The 13760-nt window shown below is 39.4% G+C and overlaps 3 protein-coding genes across 4 annotated transcripts in view; 2 read left to right on the top strand and 1 right to left on the bottom strand.

Moving 5' to 3' along the window:
- Positions 1 to 13760, bottom strand: part of LOC143710998 (MIF4G domain-containing protein B) — a 1123636-nt gene that overhangs the window by 993424 nt on the left and 116452 nt on the right. The window lies entirely within an intron of this gene.
- On the top strand, positions 3867 to 7695 carry pirt (phosphoinositide interacting regulator of transient receptor potential channels). Its single transcript, XM_077202540.1, has 2 exons — positions 3867 to 4007; positions 4941 to 7695. Exon 2 carries the CDS (start codon positions 4979 to 4981, stop codon positions 5366 to 5368), a length of 390 nt encoding a protein of 129 aa, XP_077058655.1. The 5' UTR covers positions 3867 to 4007; positions 4941 to 4978; the 3' UTR covers positions 5369 to 7695.
- Positions 8455 to 12032, top strand: tmem238l (transmembrane protein 238 like). The gene is made up of 3 exons (XM_077202207.1): positions 8455 to 8883; positions 9841 to 10220; positions 10998 to 12032. Exons 1-2 carry the CDS (start codon positions 8571 to 8573, stop codon positions 10212 to 10214), a joined length of 687 nt encoding a protein of 228 aa, XP_077058322.1. The 5' UTR covers positions 8455 to 8570; the 3' UTR covers positions 10215 to 10220; positions 10998 to 12032.

The raw sequence follows: 13760 nt of genomic DNA, 5'->3' as shown, positions 1-13760 counted from the left end.
TTCTCAGTGCATCGAGCGGACAGAGTTAAAGACCTCTCAGGTAAAAGCAGAGGTGGGGGTGTATGTTTTATGATCAACAAATCCTGGTGGATCCTCAGAGGACAACAAATCCTCAGAGGAACGTACATTCTATCAAGTCTTTCTGCTCTCCTGATCTGGAATTTCTCATGCTTCTGTGTTGACCATTCTGGCTACCGAGGGAATTCACAGCGGTCATTATCACTGCTGTGTACATTCCCCCACAAGCCGACACAGACCGGGCACTAAAGGAACTGTATGGAGAAATAAGTGAGCATGAAACCGCGCACCCTGAGGCCGCGTTCATTATGTCCGGGGACTTTAACAAAGCCAACTTCAAGAAAATAGCACCTAAATACCACCAACACATAAACTTTAACACACGAGGGGACCGGGTTTTGGATAATTGCTACTCCCCTTTCCGGAATGGCTACAAATCCCTCCCCCGCCCCCCTTTTGGCAAATCGGATCACTCTTCCGTTCTCCTTCTGCCCGCTTACAGGCAGAAACTGAAACAGGAAACACCCGCCCTCAGAACGATCCAGTGCTGGTCGGACCAATCAGACTCTATGCTTCAGGACTGTTTTGATCACGCGGATTGGGAGATGTTCCGGTCGGCCTCTGATGACGACATCAAGGTTTACACTGATAGCGTAACATGTTTCATCAGGAAGTGCGTAGAAGACGTTGTTCCGACCAAAAAAATACGGATTTACCCGAACCAGAAACCATGGATTAATAGCAATGTTCGTGCAGCACTCAATGTGCGGACCTCCGCTTTTAACTCCGGGAGTGCGGAGGAGCAAAAACAAGCAAGGAATGCCCTCCGATAAACTATCAGAGCAGCAAAAAGCCAATACAGGGACAAGATTGAAGGACAGTTCAACAACACCGACTCTAGAAGCATGTGGAAGGGAATTAATAGCATTACGGACTACAAAGGAAACATAAACTCCACAGTGAACAACACTGCCTCTCTCACAGGTGAGCTAAACACTTTTTATGCTCGATTTGAGTGAACTAACACCCCCCTCGCGGAGAGAGTTCTCGCGGCTGAAGCTACAGAGGTTAGTACACTCTCCGTCCCTGTAGTGGATGTAACCCGATCTTTCCAACGGGTGAACATCCGTAAAGCCGCGGGTCCAGACGGTATTCCGGGCCGCGTCATCAGAAAGTGTGCAAACCAACTAGCTAGTATTTTTACGGACATTTTCAATCGGTCCCTCTCCTTGTCTGTAGTCCCCACATGCTTCAAAACGTCCATCATTGTACATGTACCGAAGCAAACCAATATCACCTGCTTAAATGACTGGCGTCCTGTTGCTCTGACCCCCATCATCAGTAAATGCTTTGAGAGACTAGTCAGAGATTACATCTGCTCTGTTCTACCTCCCTCACTGGACCCACTGCAGTTTGCAAACCGCAATAATCGCTCCACTGATGATGCTATTGCATCTACAATACACACTGCTCTCTCCCACCTCGAAAAGAGGAACACATATGTAAGAATGCTGTTTGTAGACTACAGCTCAGCATTCAACACTATAGTGCCCTCCGTGCTTGATGTGAAACTCCGGGCTCTGGGCTTAAACAGCTTGCTGTGCAGCTGGATCCCGGACTTCCTGTCAAACAGACGCCAGGTGGTTAGAATAGGCAGCAACATCTCCTCATCACTGACCCTCAACACTGGAGCCCCACAGGGCTGTGTTCTTAGCCCACTCTTGTACTCCTTGTACACAAATGACTGCGAGGCAACTCACAGCTCCAATAACATCATCAAGTTTGCTGATGATACGACGGTCGTAGGTCTGATCACCGACAACGATGAAACGGCCTACAGAGAAGAGGTGCTCACTCTGACACACTGGTGTCAGAAGAACAACCTCTCCCTCAACATCAGCAAAACCAAGGAGCTAGTGGTCGACTTCAGGAAGAACGACAGAGAACACAGCCCCATCACCATCAATGGAGCACCGGTGGAGAGAGTCAGCAGCTTCAAGTTCCTCGGTGTCCACATCACAGAGGAACTCACATGGTCCGTCCACACTGAGGCCGTCGTGAAGAAGGCTCATCAGCGCCTCTTCTTCCTGAGACGGCTGAGGAAGTATGGAATGAACCGCCACATCCTCACACGGTTCTACACCAGCACCATCGAGAGCATCCTGACTGGCTGCATCACTGTCTGGAATGGCAATTCTACAAGCCGTAACCGCAAAGCCTTGCGAAGGGTGGTGCGCACTGCCAGCCGTATCATCGGAGGTGAGCTTCCCTCCCTCCAGGATATTTATGCCAGGCGGTGTGTGAAGAAAGCTCGGAGGATCATCAGAGACTTTAGCCACCCGAGCCATGGGCTGCTCTCACTGCTACCCTCAGGCCGGCGGTACCGCAGCATCAGGACACACACCAGCCGACTCCATGACAGCTTCTTCCCGCAAGCAATTAGATTTCTAAACTCTTGATCCCTCATGATCATAACCATAAACAGTCTAACTGTCAACACAGCACAACATAACCTACTGCATATTACATAATATATATATATATATATATATATATATATATATATATATATATATATTTCCACCTTACGTGTATCTATTGTATGTATAAATGCCTATTTTTGTATTTTTGTATATTGTATATTGTACATTGTATATTATTTATTGTTCTTTTAGTGTATATGGTACTGTGAGTAATTGTGATGTTACCGAACATTAGATGTGTAATCTATGTAAATCTGATGTTTGCTGTAATTGTTTACATCACATCGTGTCATGACTGCTATGTTGCGCCGAACTGCACCTAAGAATTTCACCCACTGTTGCACTTTTGTATATGGTTGTGTGACAATAAAAGGATTTGATTTGATTTTTGTTTTGATTGATATCCAGATCAGATGGTGGACCTAGACAATCCCCTATGAAGGTCTTGTAGACATGACCGCCATTGGCACAGGTCCTCAAAAGAGACAAGAACCAGACAGGTCCTCCTCACAGACCCTATGGCCAGCTTCGGCTCCACACCGGTGTGATGAAACTGATCTTCAACCAGATGGAACTAGATTAAATATTTTAAATGTTCTGTTTCCATCTGGCTTGTAATGCTGCCTGAATCATAATCACACAGTGTTTGTTCGCTGGCCCCGACTGAGCCTGGTTTCTCCCAAGGTTGTTTCCCTCCATTCTGTCACATGTCAGAGTTTGGGTTCCTTGCCACTTTCACCTCTGGCTTGCTTAGTTGGGGACGCTTAATATTCAACAATATAGACGCCAAAATAACTAATTCAATAATTTATCATCTTTACAACAGAACTGAATAAACAGTGAACTGACTGAAGCTGAAATGCATAATTTTCCTATTATCACTGTAGGGCTGCTTTGAAACAATATGTATTGTATAAAGCGCTATAGTTTATTCATTCATGCATTCATTCATTCATGCATTCTTTCACTCTATCCATCCTTCCATGGATAAAAGGAGAAAAGTCATCTCTTTCTTGCAAATGATGCTTAAGAAGCAGATTTCCAGAACTCAAAATAAGACATTATTGAACAAAGCAACAAAGCCGAAATGCAGGACATTTGAATCTGTCTCTGACCAGGTCTCATCTTTATACACTCCTCTTAAACGCTGTTAACCAATGAGATTACAGCTCAATCGCCAAACCTGCTTCCCACCATTAAAGCCCTCTCTCCTTGACTTCCATCTAATTTTGGGATCCTGCCAATTTAACTATCCATGGATAGGATGAGAGAGTGTGGAAATCAGAGGAGAGGTGGGGGGGTTGGGGGGCAAATTCCACTTAGCGTCCATCCATACAAAGCACTTTAGCGCGCACACACAGAGACACACACACACACACATGCATCTGAGGTCTTGGATCATCTCGTAGCAGAGGAGTTGACAGGAATGATGCTCTTCTGACAGATCATACAGATATCAGACTTCAGATAAGAGGATACTCACGAGTACACAGATTGCTCTGTCAGGTAGGATCTATAATTATGTGTCTTTTTGACCATATTTATTCACAATGAAAGATTATGAGTATATTAATGATCAGAACTGATATTTATAACTTTATAAAGCAAATCTTTGTATTCGACAGAAGTAATGCATTTAACAGTCATCTTATTAAACACTCTTCACTTATACTATAGTATTATATTCGGTTATTACGGGCTGTTTATGTTTATGTACAGTAGCACATCAGGGTGTGGTCCTGTACACCAGTTATTTCACTACAGTAATACCGAGATCACCAACAACAACAACAGTGCATATAATATATGGTGTGTGTTTACTGTCATGTAGCTTATGATATTGTTCATAGATTTCTTTTTGGAGTTTATTAGTAATGCTTGCCAATGAAAGCATCGCTATTTTTACTGTCCACACAGTAAGTGTTAAACTAAAGATTGGTGCCACAGATATGAACGATTCCTCCAATCATGTGTTGTTGATGAAAGTTTTTGCTGACACTTTACTAACTGATCAGATGCACTATTTTCACCTGCTGGACCAGAAAACAGGTAAAAAAAGATATAAAATAGTCCACTGTAGGAGAAACCTGAGCATATCTTCAGACTAAAAGATCACAGAGACGTGAAGTATAGGTCTCCTTTTACTCCAAAGAGAAATAAACCACCTAGTAACGACAAAGATCACCATAGAAACACCCTAGCAACCACACAAAACATCCTAGCAACTGCAAAGCAACGACACAAAATACTTTAGCAACTGCTTAACAATGCACTAAAAACCAATGACCGCATAGCAGCATAACATCATAGCGGCAAGATTTGCAAGTGCACACATGCACATTTTCAAATGACTTAGGCACTGCAACATTAATAATAATGCATTCTTAAATTCGTTTTTTTTTTAAATTCTTGAATTCATTGGTTGAAATATTTCCCCAGACTCGGCCGAGTCCACGGGCGGCGGGACATCTGAAGACATGCTGTCTGTCCCGGAGCACCTGCCCCTCAGGGACCCATGTTCCTGCGAGCAACTGACGCCTCGCTCCGACAACACGGTCCTCAGCCTGTCCGGCAAAGAGATCCGCTGGACCCCTCTGCCCCCTCCAGGCAACTGCGAGTACTACTGGCACGCCATCCTCCTCATTACCTCCGGGGGCAGCGTGCTCCTCTCCGGGATGGTGCTGAGTGGACTTTACTTCGCTGGCGTTTCCACCATGGCCACCAATATTTTAGGCCCCGCCCTTCTGTCTATTGGTCTGATGGTGCTGGTGGTGGGTGTGGTTTTGATGCCCATCACACAGGAAATGAGGCATCAGAGTGCAGCGAATCGTCTCTGCAGTTTCTACAAGCCTCAGATAAACCTATGAGAAGAACCTCCTAAAGTGTCCAAACCCGGTCCCATAGAGACACTGTCCTGCAGAGTTTAGCTTTAATTGGCCTCAACATACCAGCCTGGAAGTTTCTAGGCTGTGTTCGAAATTACCCTCTATACCCTCATTCCCTACATTACTCTTCTAATTGCGTTCACTTGAGGGAATTAATGAAAACAAGCGAGTGAATTTGGACACTGAGTGCCGCACGGGCTGCTGCTTTTGCATAGTTTGTGCTGTTTAATAATCATTTGAAACTTAGCAAACTGGCAGCTCCAGTAGTAATACAAATATTTAACTTTGTCATGTAATCTATGTATAAACTCTAATTTAACAATTTCATAATCAATTAAAAAGGAAGTTACCTGTATGACATTACGCTGTACCCACATCGGACCAGCGATCTGGAAAATGCATGGATGATTCAGCTGCAGGCGCCATCTTCTGGTTAGACGTGGGTATTAATTCGATGCATGACTCTGACAGTGAATTATGGGTATTTTCTAGCCATTGAGTGTACATTGGTTGTACACTCGTTGTGGGATTGAATGAGTGACAGTGTCCACTATGGTTTCAGACACCACTACAAATGGGTATCCCTTCAAATAGTGCTATATCTAAGGGTATAGGGGGTGATTTTGAACACAGCCAAGTAATTCTGACAACCTTAATTAACTGGTTTAGGTGTGTTAAATTGGGTTTGGAGCTGAACTCCAGGATCAGGATTGGACATGCCTGGGCAAAACCATTAGGGTTTTTATAGGCACTGTTTGATTCTGCTTCCAGTACATTTCTTCTTTTTTTCTTTATATATACATACTTACATTTGTTAATTGAAATAAAGCTGGAATAAAATAAAATAAAATGTCAGATGAAAAACAGTATTTTCGGATTTATGGAAAAGATTTATCCAAACATTTGCATATTTAAACATTCAATTTCAGAAAACGTGTGAAACATTGTCTTGATGTACTGTGATTAATCAATTGGAGAGAGTATAGTGATATCTATTTAATTTTTTTTTATCCTATTCACGTAGTGTCTTGTCTTAATGGAAAAATCGCATTGTGGCTGTAAAGAGAGTCCCACTTCCTTGGCAAATATACTGAAACTTTGTGTACATGTGCATTAGCTAAGCCAATGTGGTTTTGGGCCTGGTTTGTTCGATGATCTGATTTGTTCTTTTTTGTCAGAGTTTTCTTGTGTTATTGAAACATTAGTCTCAGCCTCAGACGTCTTGACCACGGACAGTTGGCTGAACGTCTGATGCATTATGGCACATAAAATGGGAAACACTACAAATGGGAATTCTACAGGATTTCTCGTTCTTTAACCACCTGGAAACAAAGCAGTCGTGAAGCCAAACCCCCTCATGGAAAAAGAAAGCCATTGTGTTTACAAATATGACAATGAGTGCTTATCAGGATCAACTAAACACTATGTGAATTAATTTCACAACACCATTATTGCAGTAAAATTGCACAACGTTCTTGAATGAACTGCACACCGGTCTGTTATTGTGGGGGCATTGACTTTACATTTTCACACACCTAAACATGACACTGAACTAAACGAGCTGTGATTGGTTGCTTTATGTGTGAGTTAGACGGCCTCTTGGCTCTCCTTGACCAATGAAAGCTGCTAAGGAGTCAATCTGAAGGTCTGAGACTATTGAAACATTATGTTGGCAAACAATTTTACATTTCTTATATTTTAATTCCACATGACTGGTGAACTTGCATGCCTTGAACATATCTGTGTTAAAGCATTACTAAGATGGGTGCTGACTTGCTTTAATAAGGACTTTTTGATTATTCAGCTGTTCGGATGGTGTTTGTCTGTCTGATGTGATAAACACTTTGGGTCCTTAAAATCCCAAAACTGACCACACAAACCCGTTATATATAATACAGTTCAATGATTAGTGGTGTTTGCTTAGGAATCAGTGTCAATGTTGCTCAAAGTTTAGGAATTTTAACAAATGTATTTAAAAATTGTTTGACTATATTGGAAAAACATCTCAGCTGCATTATAACTTTATACTCAAATTTACAATAAGGTAAAACAAGCATATTGTGAATGTTTATTAAAATTCTGTTTGATTATTGACCCAGATTCGTATTTAATATGTGAGATGTATTTTTGTCTTTTTAAAATCTATTATTAATGTGTAAAGCATTTTTATACTATTATAGTAACTAATTATTAAGATTGTAATTTTAGTTTTTATTGTAAAAAAGTAGTTTCCTTACATTTTTAAGTACAATCAACTCAGATGTGTAAGTAATTTCAACTTAAATTGCATTAAACTGCCTTAAAAATGAGTTGAATCGTTATTTTGATAGTTAAAGCAATCTAAAAACATGTGTTGTCATAACTTATTGATCATATAGTTTGTTTATTTTTGTCATTATTATTATTAAAGTAATAGGGATTGATTAATAATCCACTAAGAATCAAACACTGGTCTATTGGAAAAACTAAAATATATTTTTCATCATTTCATCCAGTACTTGATTCTTGGTCGATTCTTTGATCCCATTTCTATCCTTTTAACGCTTCCAAATTCAATTAGCAATCCTTGTATTCTTTAAGGGTTTTTTCACCATGCTAACATGGTTAAACATGTCAAACAACATCTTGTTAAAGTCTTAGGAAGTGAAACTGGCATAAAACCTTTTCTTTTATCATCATACCATCCAATCAGAAAGTGTCTGAGATTAGAAACTAAAACATGACTGTACCAGAAAGATAAATGTGGCTTTGGAATAAAAAGACAACAAAGAAAGAAAACAAGAAAACAAAACTACCAGATCTCTCATTTGAATTACTTGAGCCCACATTTGACAGGCAAATGTTTAGGATGTAGCCTACAATCTGACACTGAATCCAACATACTGAGTTTTTTTTTTAGTTATTCAATTTTGCTTAACAATTGGCTATTGTTGACTCTAAATAACATAGTCAACAAAGAGGTCAGAATGGAGGAGTAGCCTACTCTTTACACTGCATAAATAATAGTATCGCTTAATTAAATATGCATGTAGGAAGGCCATTTGACTGCGTTGCCTTGCCGCCATGGTGACGTGCAAGGGCGTTCCCCTCGTGCGCGCCAGGTGTGTCTCTGTCTCACCTGAACTCGGCAGATTTTCCGCGATACCGATAGGAGCGACAGAACCTCAACCTCCTGAACATAAAGATGAAGGAGCTGCGGTGCATCGGCACCTGTTTGACGTTATTCGTCATGGCGATTTTCTTCGACGTCTTCGGTGTGATCATGCTGTTCGTCGGCGTGTTCGGGGACGTGCGGAGGAACGGCGTGTTTTACGGGGATTTCCTCATTCACACCGGCGCGCTGCTGCTGTTCGCCAGCCTGGCCTGGTGGCTCATGTGGTACGTGGGGAACATCAGGGTGGAGGATGAAAGTGTGAAGCGCAGATCGAGCGCCGCGCGCAGCGTCAAAGAGCTCGCGAGGAAACTCACGGAGAGACTCTCAAAGACACCCAACAGCGGTGAGAAACTCACAAACCAAAACATCATTTTCAAGAATCATTGAGAACTTTTGTAATCTCCAAAGAACCAGGGCGGTAACACTTTACAATAAGGTTCATTAGCCTTCTTTAGTTAACATGAACTAAGAATGAACAATACTTCTACAGCATTTAGTCATCTGAGTTCATTATTATTTCAACATTTACTAATACATTATTAAAATCAAAGGTTGTATTTGGTAACATTAGTTAATGCACTGTGAACTAACATGAACAAACAATGAGAAGCTGGATTTTTATTAACGAAGATTAATAAATAGGCCTACTTAACAATGTATTGAGCTCATTGTTAGTTCATGTTAGTAAATACATCACTAATGAACCTTATTGTAAAGTGTTACCAACATTTTTTATATCTTGATAAAAAAAAAGGCTTCTGTTAAAGTTATGGAGCTTAAAGGACATGATGATGGGAAGAAAAATACAAGCTATTTAAATGCTTCATAATATGATTCTTAAGATGAAAATAATAAGTTGTGGGACTAATGCAACTAATTCAAGCTACTTTAAATTTAGCAATTTTTTTTCCTCCCGTCTCATCATTTTTTTCTGTCACCGTCTCCGTATAAAGAACGATTGAAGAAAATGCACCACCTTAAAGTGCATGCATCCTTATTCTTTAGAGTTTTCTTTTAATTTTAGTATCATTCATTTTCAAAAATTCTATTTAAAGGTAAATACTAAATTAAAAATGAAATGATACACTCATAAATAAAGGTTCTTTATTGGCATCGAAGGTTCCATTAACAACCTTTAACACATCCATGTAATCATTCCATTCCACAAAAGGTTCTTTAGAATATTAAAATGTGCTTCACACTAAGATAAAAAAAAGGTTATTTTAAGAACTGTTTACTGAAAGGTTCTTTCCGGAACCCATATGGTTCTAATCTAGCCATCTATATTTGTTTTGCACAGCTGAGAAAACTTTTAGCAAATCTTCCACCATTCGAAATGTGACGTGGGGCAAATCCACATATTTCCCAGGACACAAGGATCTTGATATGATCAAATGTGATGAACTCCCCAAAGAAAAGTCAGATGATGATCAGTTCATGTACTACCAGAATCAAGGATACGAGGATGAGGAGTCGGGCATAGCAGTCTCAGTTGAGGATTCTGAATCAGATGTGAGCAAATGCAATGAAGAATCTCAGGAGAAAAAGCCAAAAGAAGATCAGTTCACCTGTTACCAGAATGAAGGGTATGAGGATTCAGAATCAGACGGGAAACCTCAGGAGAAGAAGCCAGATGATCAGACAGAGCCACAGAGTTTCGATGATCTGCTGTGAAAAGAGGCAAGTAAATATGAACCCTGAATTTCCTGCATTATAAAGGCACTTCAGTTAAGTTCAATTCAACAAAACAAACTCCCGTGTGACACGAACTCTACAAAGTTTCATGCTGTGCCCATGACATTTTCATAAATAAACATCCGTGTCTTATTTTAGCTGGTGTGTAATTGTTTACCAAGATAATCTGCGAATCTAAACCTACAAGTTATTTACATAATGTTGTATTTAGGTGTGTTTTTTATATGAACACACTTGCATGCATGCTTCATTATTCAATTATTGGGTAACACTTTACATTAAGGTTCATTAGTTCATATCAGTTAAATACCTTAGTTAACATGAACTAACAATGAACAATACTTCTTCAGCATTTATTAATCTTAGTTAATATTAACTACAACATTTACTATTAAAAGCAAAGGTTGTATTTGTTAATATTAGTTAATGCACTGTGAAATAACATTAACAACAAAGAACAGCTGTATTTTATTAACTAACATCAACAAAGATAAATTAATACTGTAACAAATGTATTGTACATGTTAGTTATCACATATTAGATAATGAACTAATTGTTACCAATTATTGTTTATTGTTAGTATTTTGATCATATATTTAGACCATTATCAAGATACATTCATTGAAGCAAATACATTATTAATTCATGAATTTATGTAAGCATAGTTTTACGCATGATTTACATGGGAAATTGTTGTACTCGTGAATGAGGCCTGATATCTTTTCACACGGAAGTTTACGAAAACTGTTGTTATTTTCCAGGTCCTGAAACAATGACTGAATTAGCCGAGAAGTCTTCAATAGTCTTCTACTATTAGCCATCAGCAGTACGCGTAGACACTGCACACATTTCAAACCGGGTCTGAAGTATAGAATTACGGCTTTAATATATTAAAACACGACTGTCTGTTGTTTTTATATGGAGTGGTCAATTCATATAACCACTCTTTACTGATAACCTTTACTGATATCTGTGGCTTATGTAATGGAATTTAGTGGCGTCACCAAACTGGTCAAATGAAGTAAACTCTTACTTTGCACATTATTCACTCACTTTTATACGCTTTGGCAAAGCTGTTGGCAAATTACCTCCAAAAAGTGGAGGTAACGCCAACAAATGTTGATCATTTCAAAATGAACAATGTGGTTCAATATATCAGTCTATCACTATTTTATTGTGTGATGATGTGTCCACTTGTGTCATGTTCCTGTTGATATTCTGTGTTGTTTTGAAGTGATACTCAGGTACAGCCCTTGTTTTTGCACCTTCTCATTTGTGAATTCATGCATCGCCTCATGCATTGTAGGTATCCATTTCCCTTTCAAAGCGGCAGCTGGGCGTTCATGCAAACTCCTCCACAGAGTCTAGTCATTTCACTTGTTAGCCGATCAACAGTCGGTGCTGTCTGTCATCAAACCAGTCCGACAGCAAATGCTTCAGCCTGAAAGTGCTTTAGGGGAAAGGGGGTCAAATGTGCATGTTATTTTATTGCTAAATATTGTGGCATAAAACTACAGTATATGAAGAATTATATATTGCCAGATCATGAAATTTCAAGATGTGAAACACAACTATATTTTAATATAGATTATATTTTCAGTAGTGGGTGAGGCATGCGTGTGTGTACATGAAGAATTGTATGATGTAGTGTATGTAAATATAAAACATGTAATCTTGACAAATCCTGCTTTCACTGTACCAATGTAATATGGAATGCATATAGAGTTAAATCTGTCTTTAGCTCAAGTTTGTATAAACGATCCACAATATCAAATTAAACCACATTTCACCCTTAATGACTATTTGTTTTTTCGCTTATTGGTGGTTTTTGTCAGTCAAGAATCACTTGACACAATCTCAGGGTTATTGATCCCATAATCTTGAGTATTGAAGGATTAGTTCACTTCAAAATGAAAATTATGTCATCATTTACTCAACCCCAAGTTGTTTCAAACCTGTATGCAGGGGCGTAGAATTTAGTAGGGACGCTAGGGACGTGTCCCTACCGTCTATGGTCCCTACCAATATCCAGAGACTCTTTTTTTATCCCAGGGGTAGGCAAGTTCGGTCCTAGAGAGCCGCTGTCCTGCAGAGTTTGGCTCCAACACTGAAAAAACCCTCTCCTGCCTATAGCCTTAGTAATCCTGAAGACATTGATTAGCTTGTTCAGGTGTGTTTGATTAGGGTTGGAACTAAATTCTGCAGGACAGCGGCTCTCTAGGACCGAACTTGCCTACCCCTGTTTTATCCCTAGCAATAATTTCGATAAAAAATTAAAATATATTTATATATATAACCACTGTTGCCTGGTTGGATCTTGTGGGTTTTATGTATTTCTTATTTTATTTAACCAGGAAACATCTCATTTAGATTAAAATCTCTTACAAGAGCGTTTTGAGAAAATGCGGTAATCCTGGTACACAAACGATTAATAGATCTAGGTCCCTCCTGCTTAAAACACATCGCTAAACTGATTGGCTTTGTGTCTTCTTTCTAACTTGTGAGAGGCGGCAAAGCTCCTCTGAAAGAAATGCGGTAAGCTAGGGAGTAATCTACAGTTCAGTGCACAAAAATACAGGGCAAATCACGTCAAATAATGATTCGGGGACATGTCTTTAGTGTGTGCGCGCAAAGAGCACTGAAACTTAGTAAAAACATCACTTAGTATGATTTATAAGCCGTTTTCCAAAAAAGGGGGAATAAAAAGAAAAGAAAGAAAATACCCATTAGGACAAGATTTTTTTTATATTGCCATTTTTGTAGGGACAAAGACAAAATGTCCCCACAAAGATGGCAATTTCCCAAATCCTTGTGGGGATTTTTTTTTTTTTTTTTTTTGGAAAACGGTTTATAAATCATACTAAGTGACGATTTTAGAAAATGCAGTATAAAAATCATTATGACTATGGAAAGGCCACATTAAACATGAAAACACAAAATTGCTTGGTCTGTTGAAATGAGAAGTCTGTTTGATTATGTTGAAACCCTTGTCATCCCAGTCTCATCAGCTGAGGCTGAAATAAGTTTCATTGCTCTTAGGACACTGAAAACTGGCTCAGAACAATGGCACAAGTTGCTGTGTGTCATGTCCTACAGGATAAACTGGACAGTGATGATGTGAAACAAATATGCCAAAAGTTCATTTCTGTTAACGGGACAGTTTCCTTAAAAAATGAAAATTCTGTCATCATTAAGTTGTTTCAAACCAGTTTCTTTCTTCTGCTGACCACAAAGAAGTTATTTTGAAGAATGTTGGTAACTAGACAGTTGATGGGCCCCATTGACTTCTTCCATAGTATTTTTTTTCTTACTATGGAAGTCAATGGGGTCCATCAACTGTCTGGTTACCAACATTCTTCAAAATATCTTCTTTTGTGTTCAGTAGAAGGAGGAAATTCATAAGGGTTTGAAACAACTTGTGGGAGAGACAGACTTTTCATTTTTGGGTAAACTATCCCCTTAACTATCCCTTTAATGACAGATGCAGACATGTGTTTGGCTTCTTCAAAAAGCAAGGAACAAGA

Source organism: Siphateles boraxobius, unplaced genomic scaffold (genome assembly GCF_051911475.1).
Source record: "Siphateles boraxobius isolate OS27281-9 unplaced genomic scaffold, OSU_SipBor_1 49, whole genome shotgun sequence".
In the NCBI taxonomy this organism is placed as follows: domain Eukaryota; kingdom Metazoa; phylum Chordata; class Actinopteri; order Cypriniformes; family Leuciscidae; genus Siphateles; species Siphateles boraxobius.
Note: the sequence above shows the minus strand (reverse complement) of the source record. Positions and strands in the feature narration are given on the sequence as shown.

Bases quoted from the DNA above. Each gene is read 5' to 3' on its own strand.
- pirt (XM_077202540.1), top strand. From the start codon at position 4,979: ATGCTGTCTGTCCCGGAGCACCTGCCCCTCAGGGACCCATGTTCCTGC.
- tmem238l (XM_077202207.1), top strand. From the start codon at position 8,571: ATGAAGGAGCTGCGGTGCATCGGCACCTGTTTGACGTTATTCGTCATG. The intron at 8,884-9,840 runs GTGAGAAACTCA...TGTTTTGCACAG, and splicing joins CTCAAAGACACCCAACAGCG to CTGAGAAAACTTTTAGCAAA.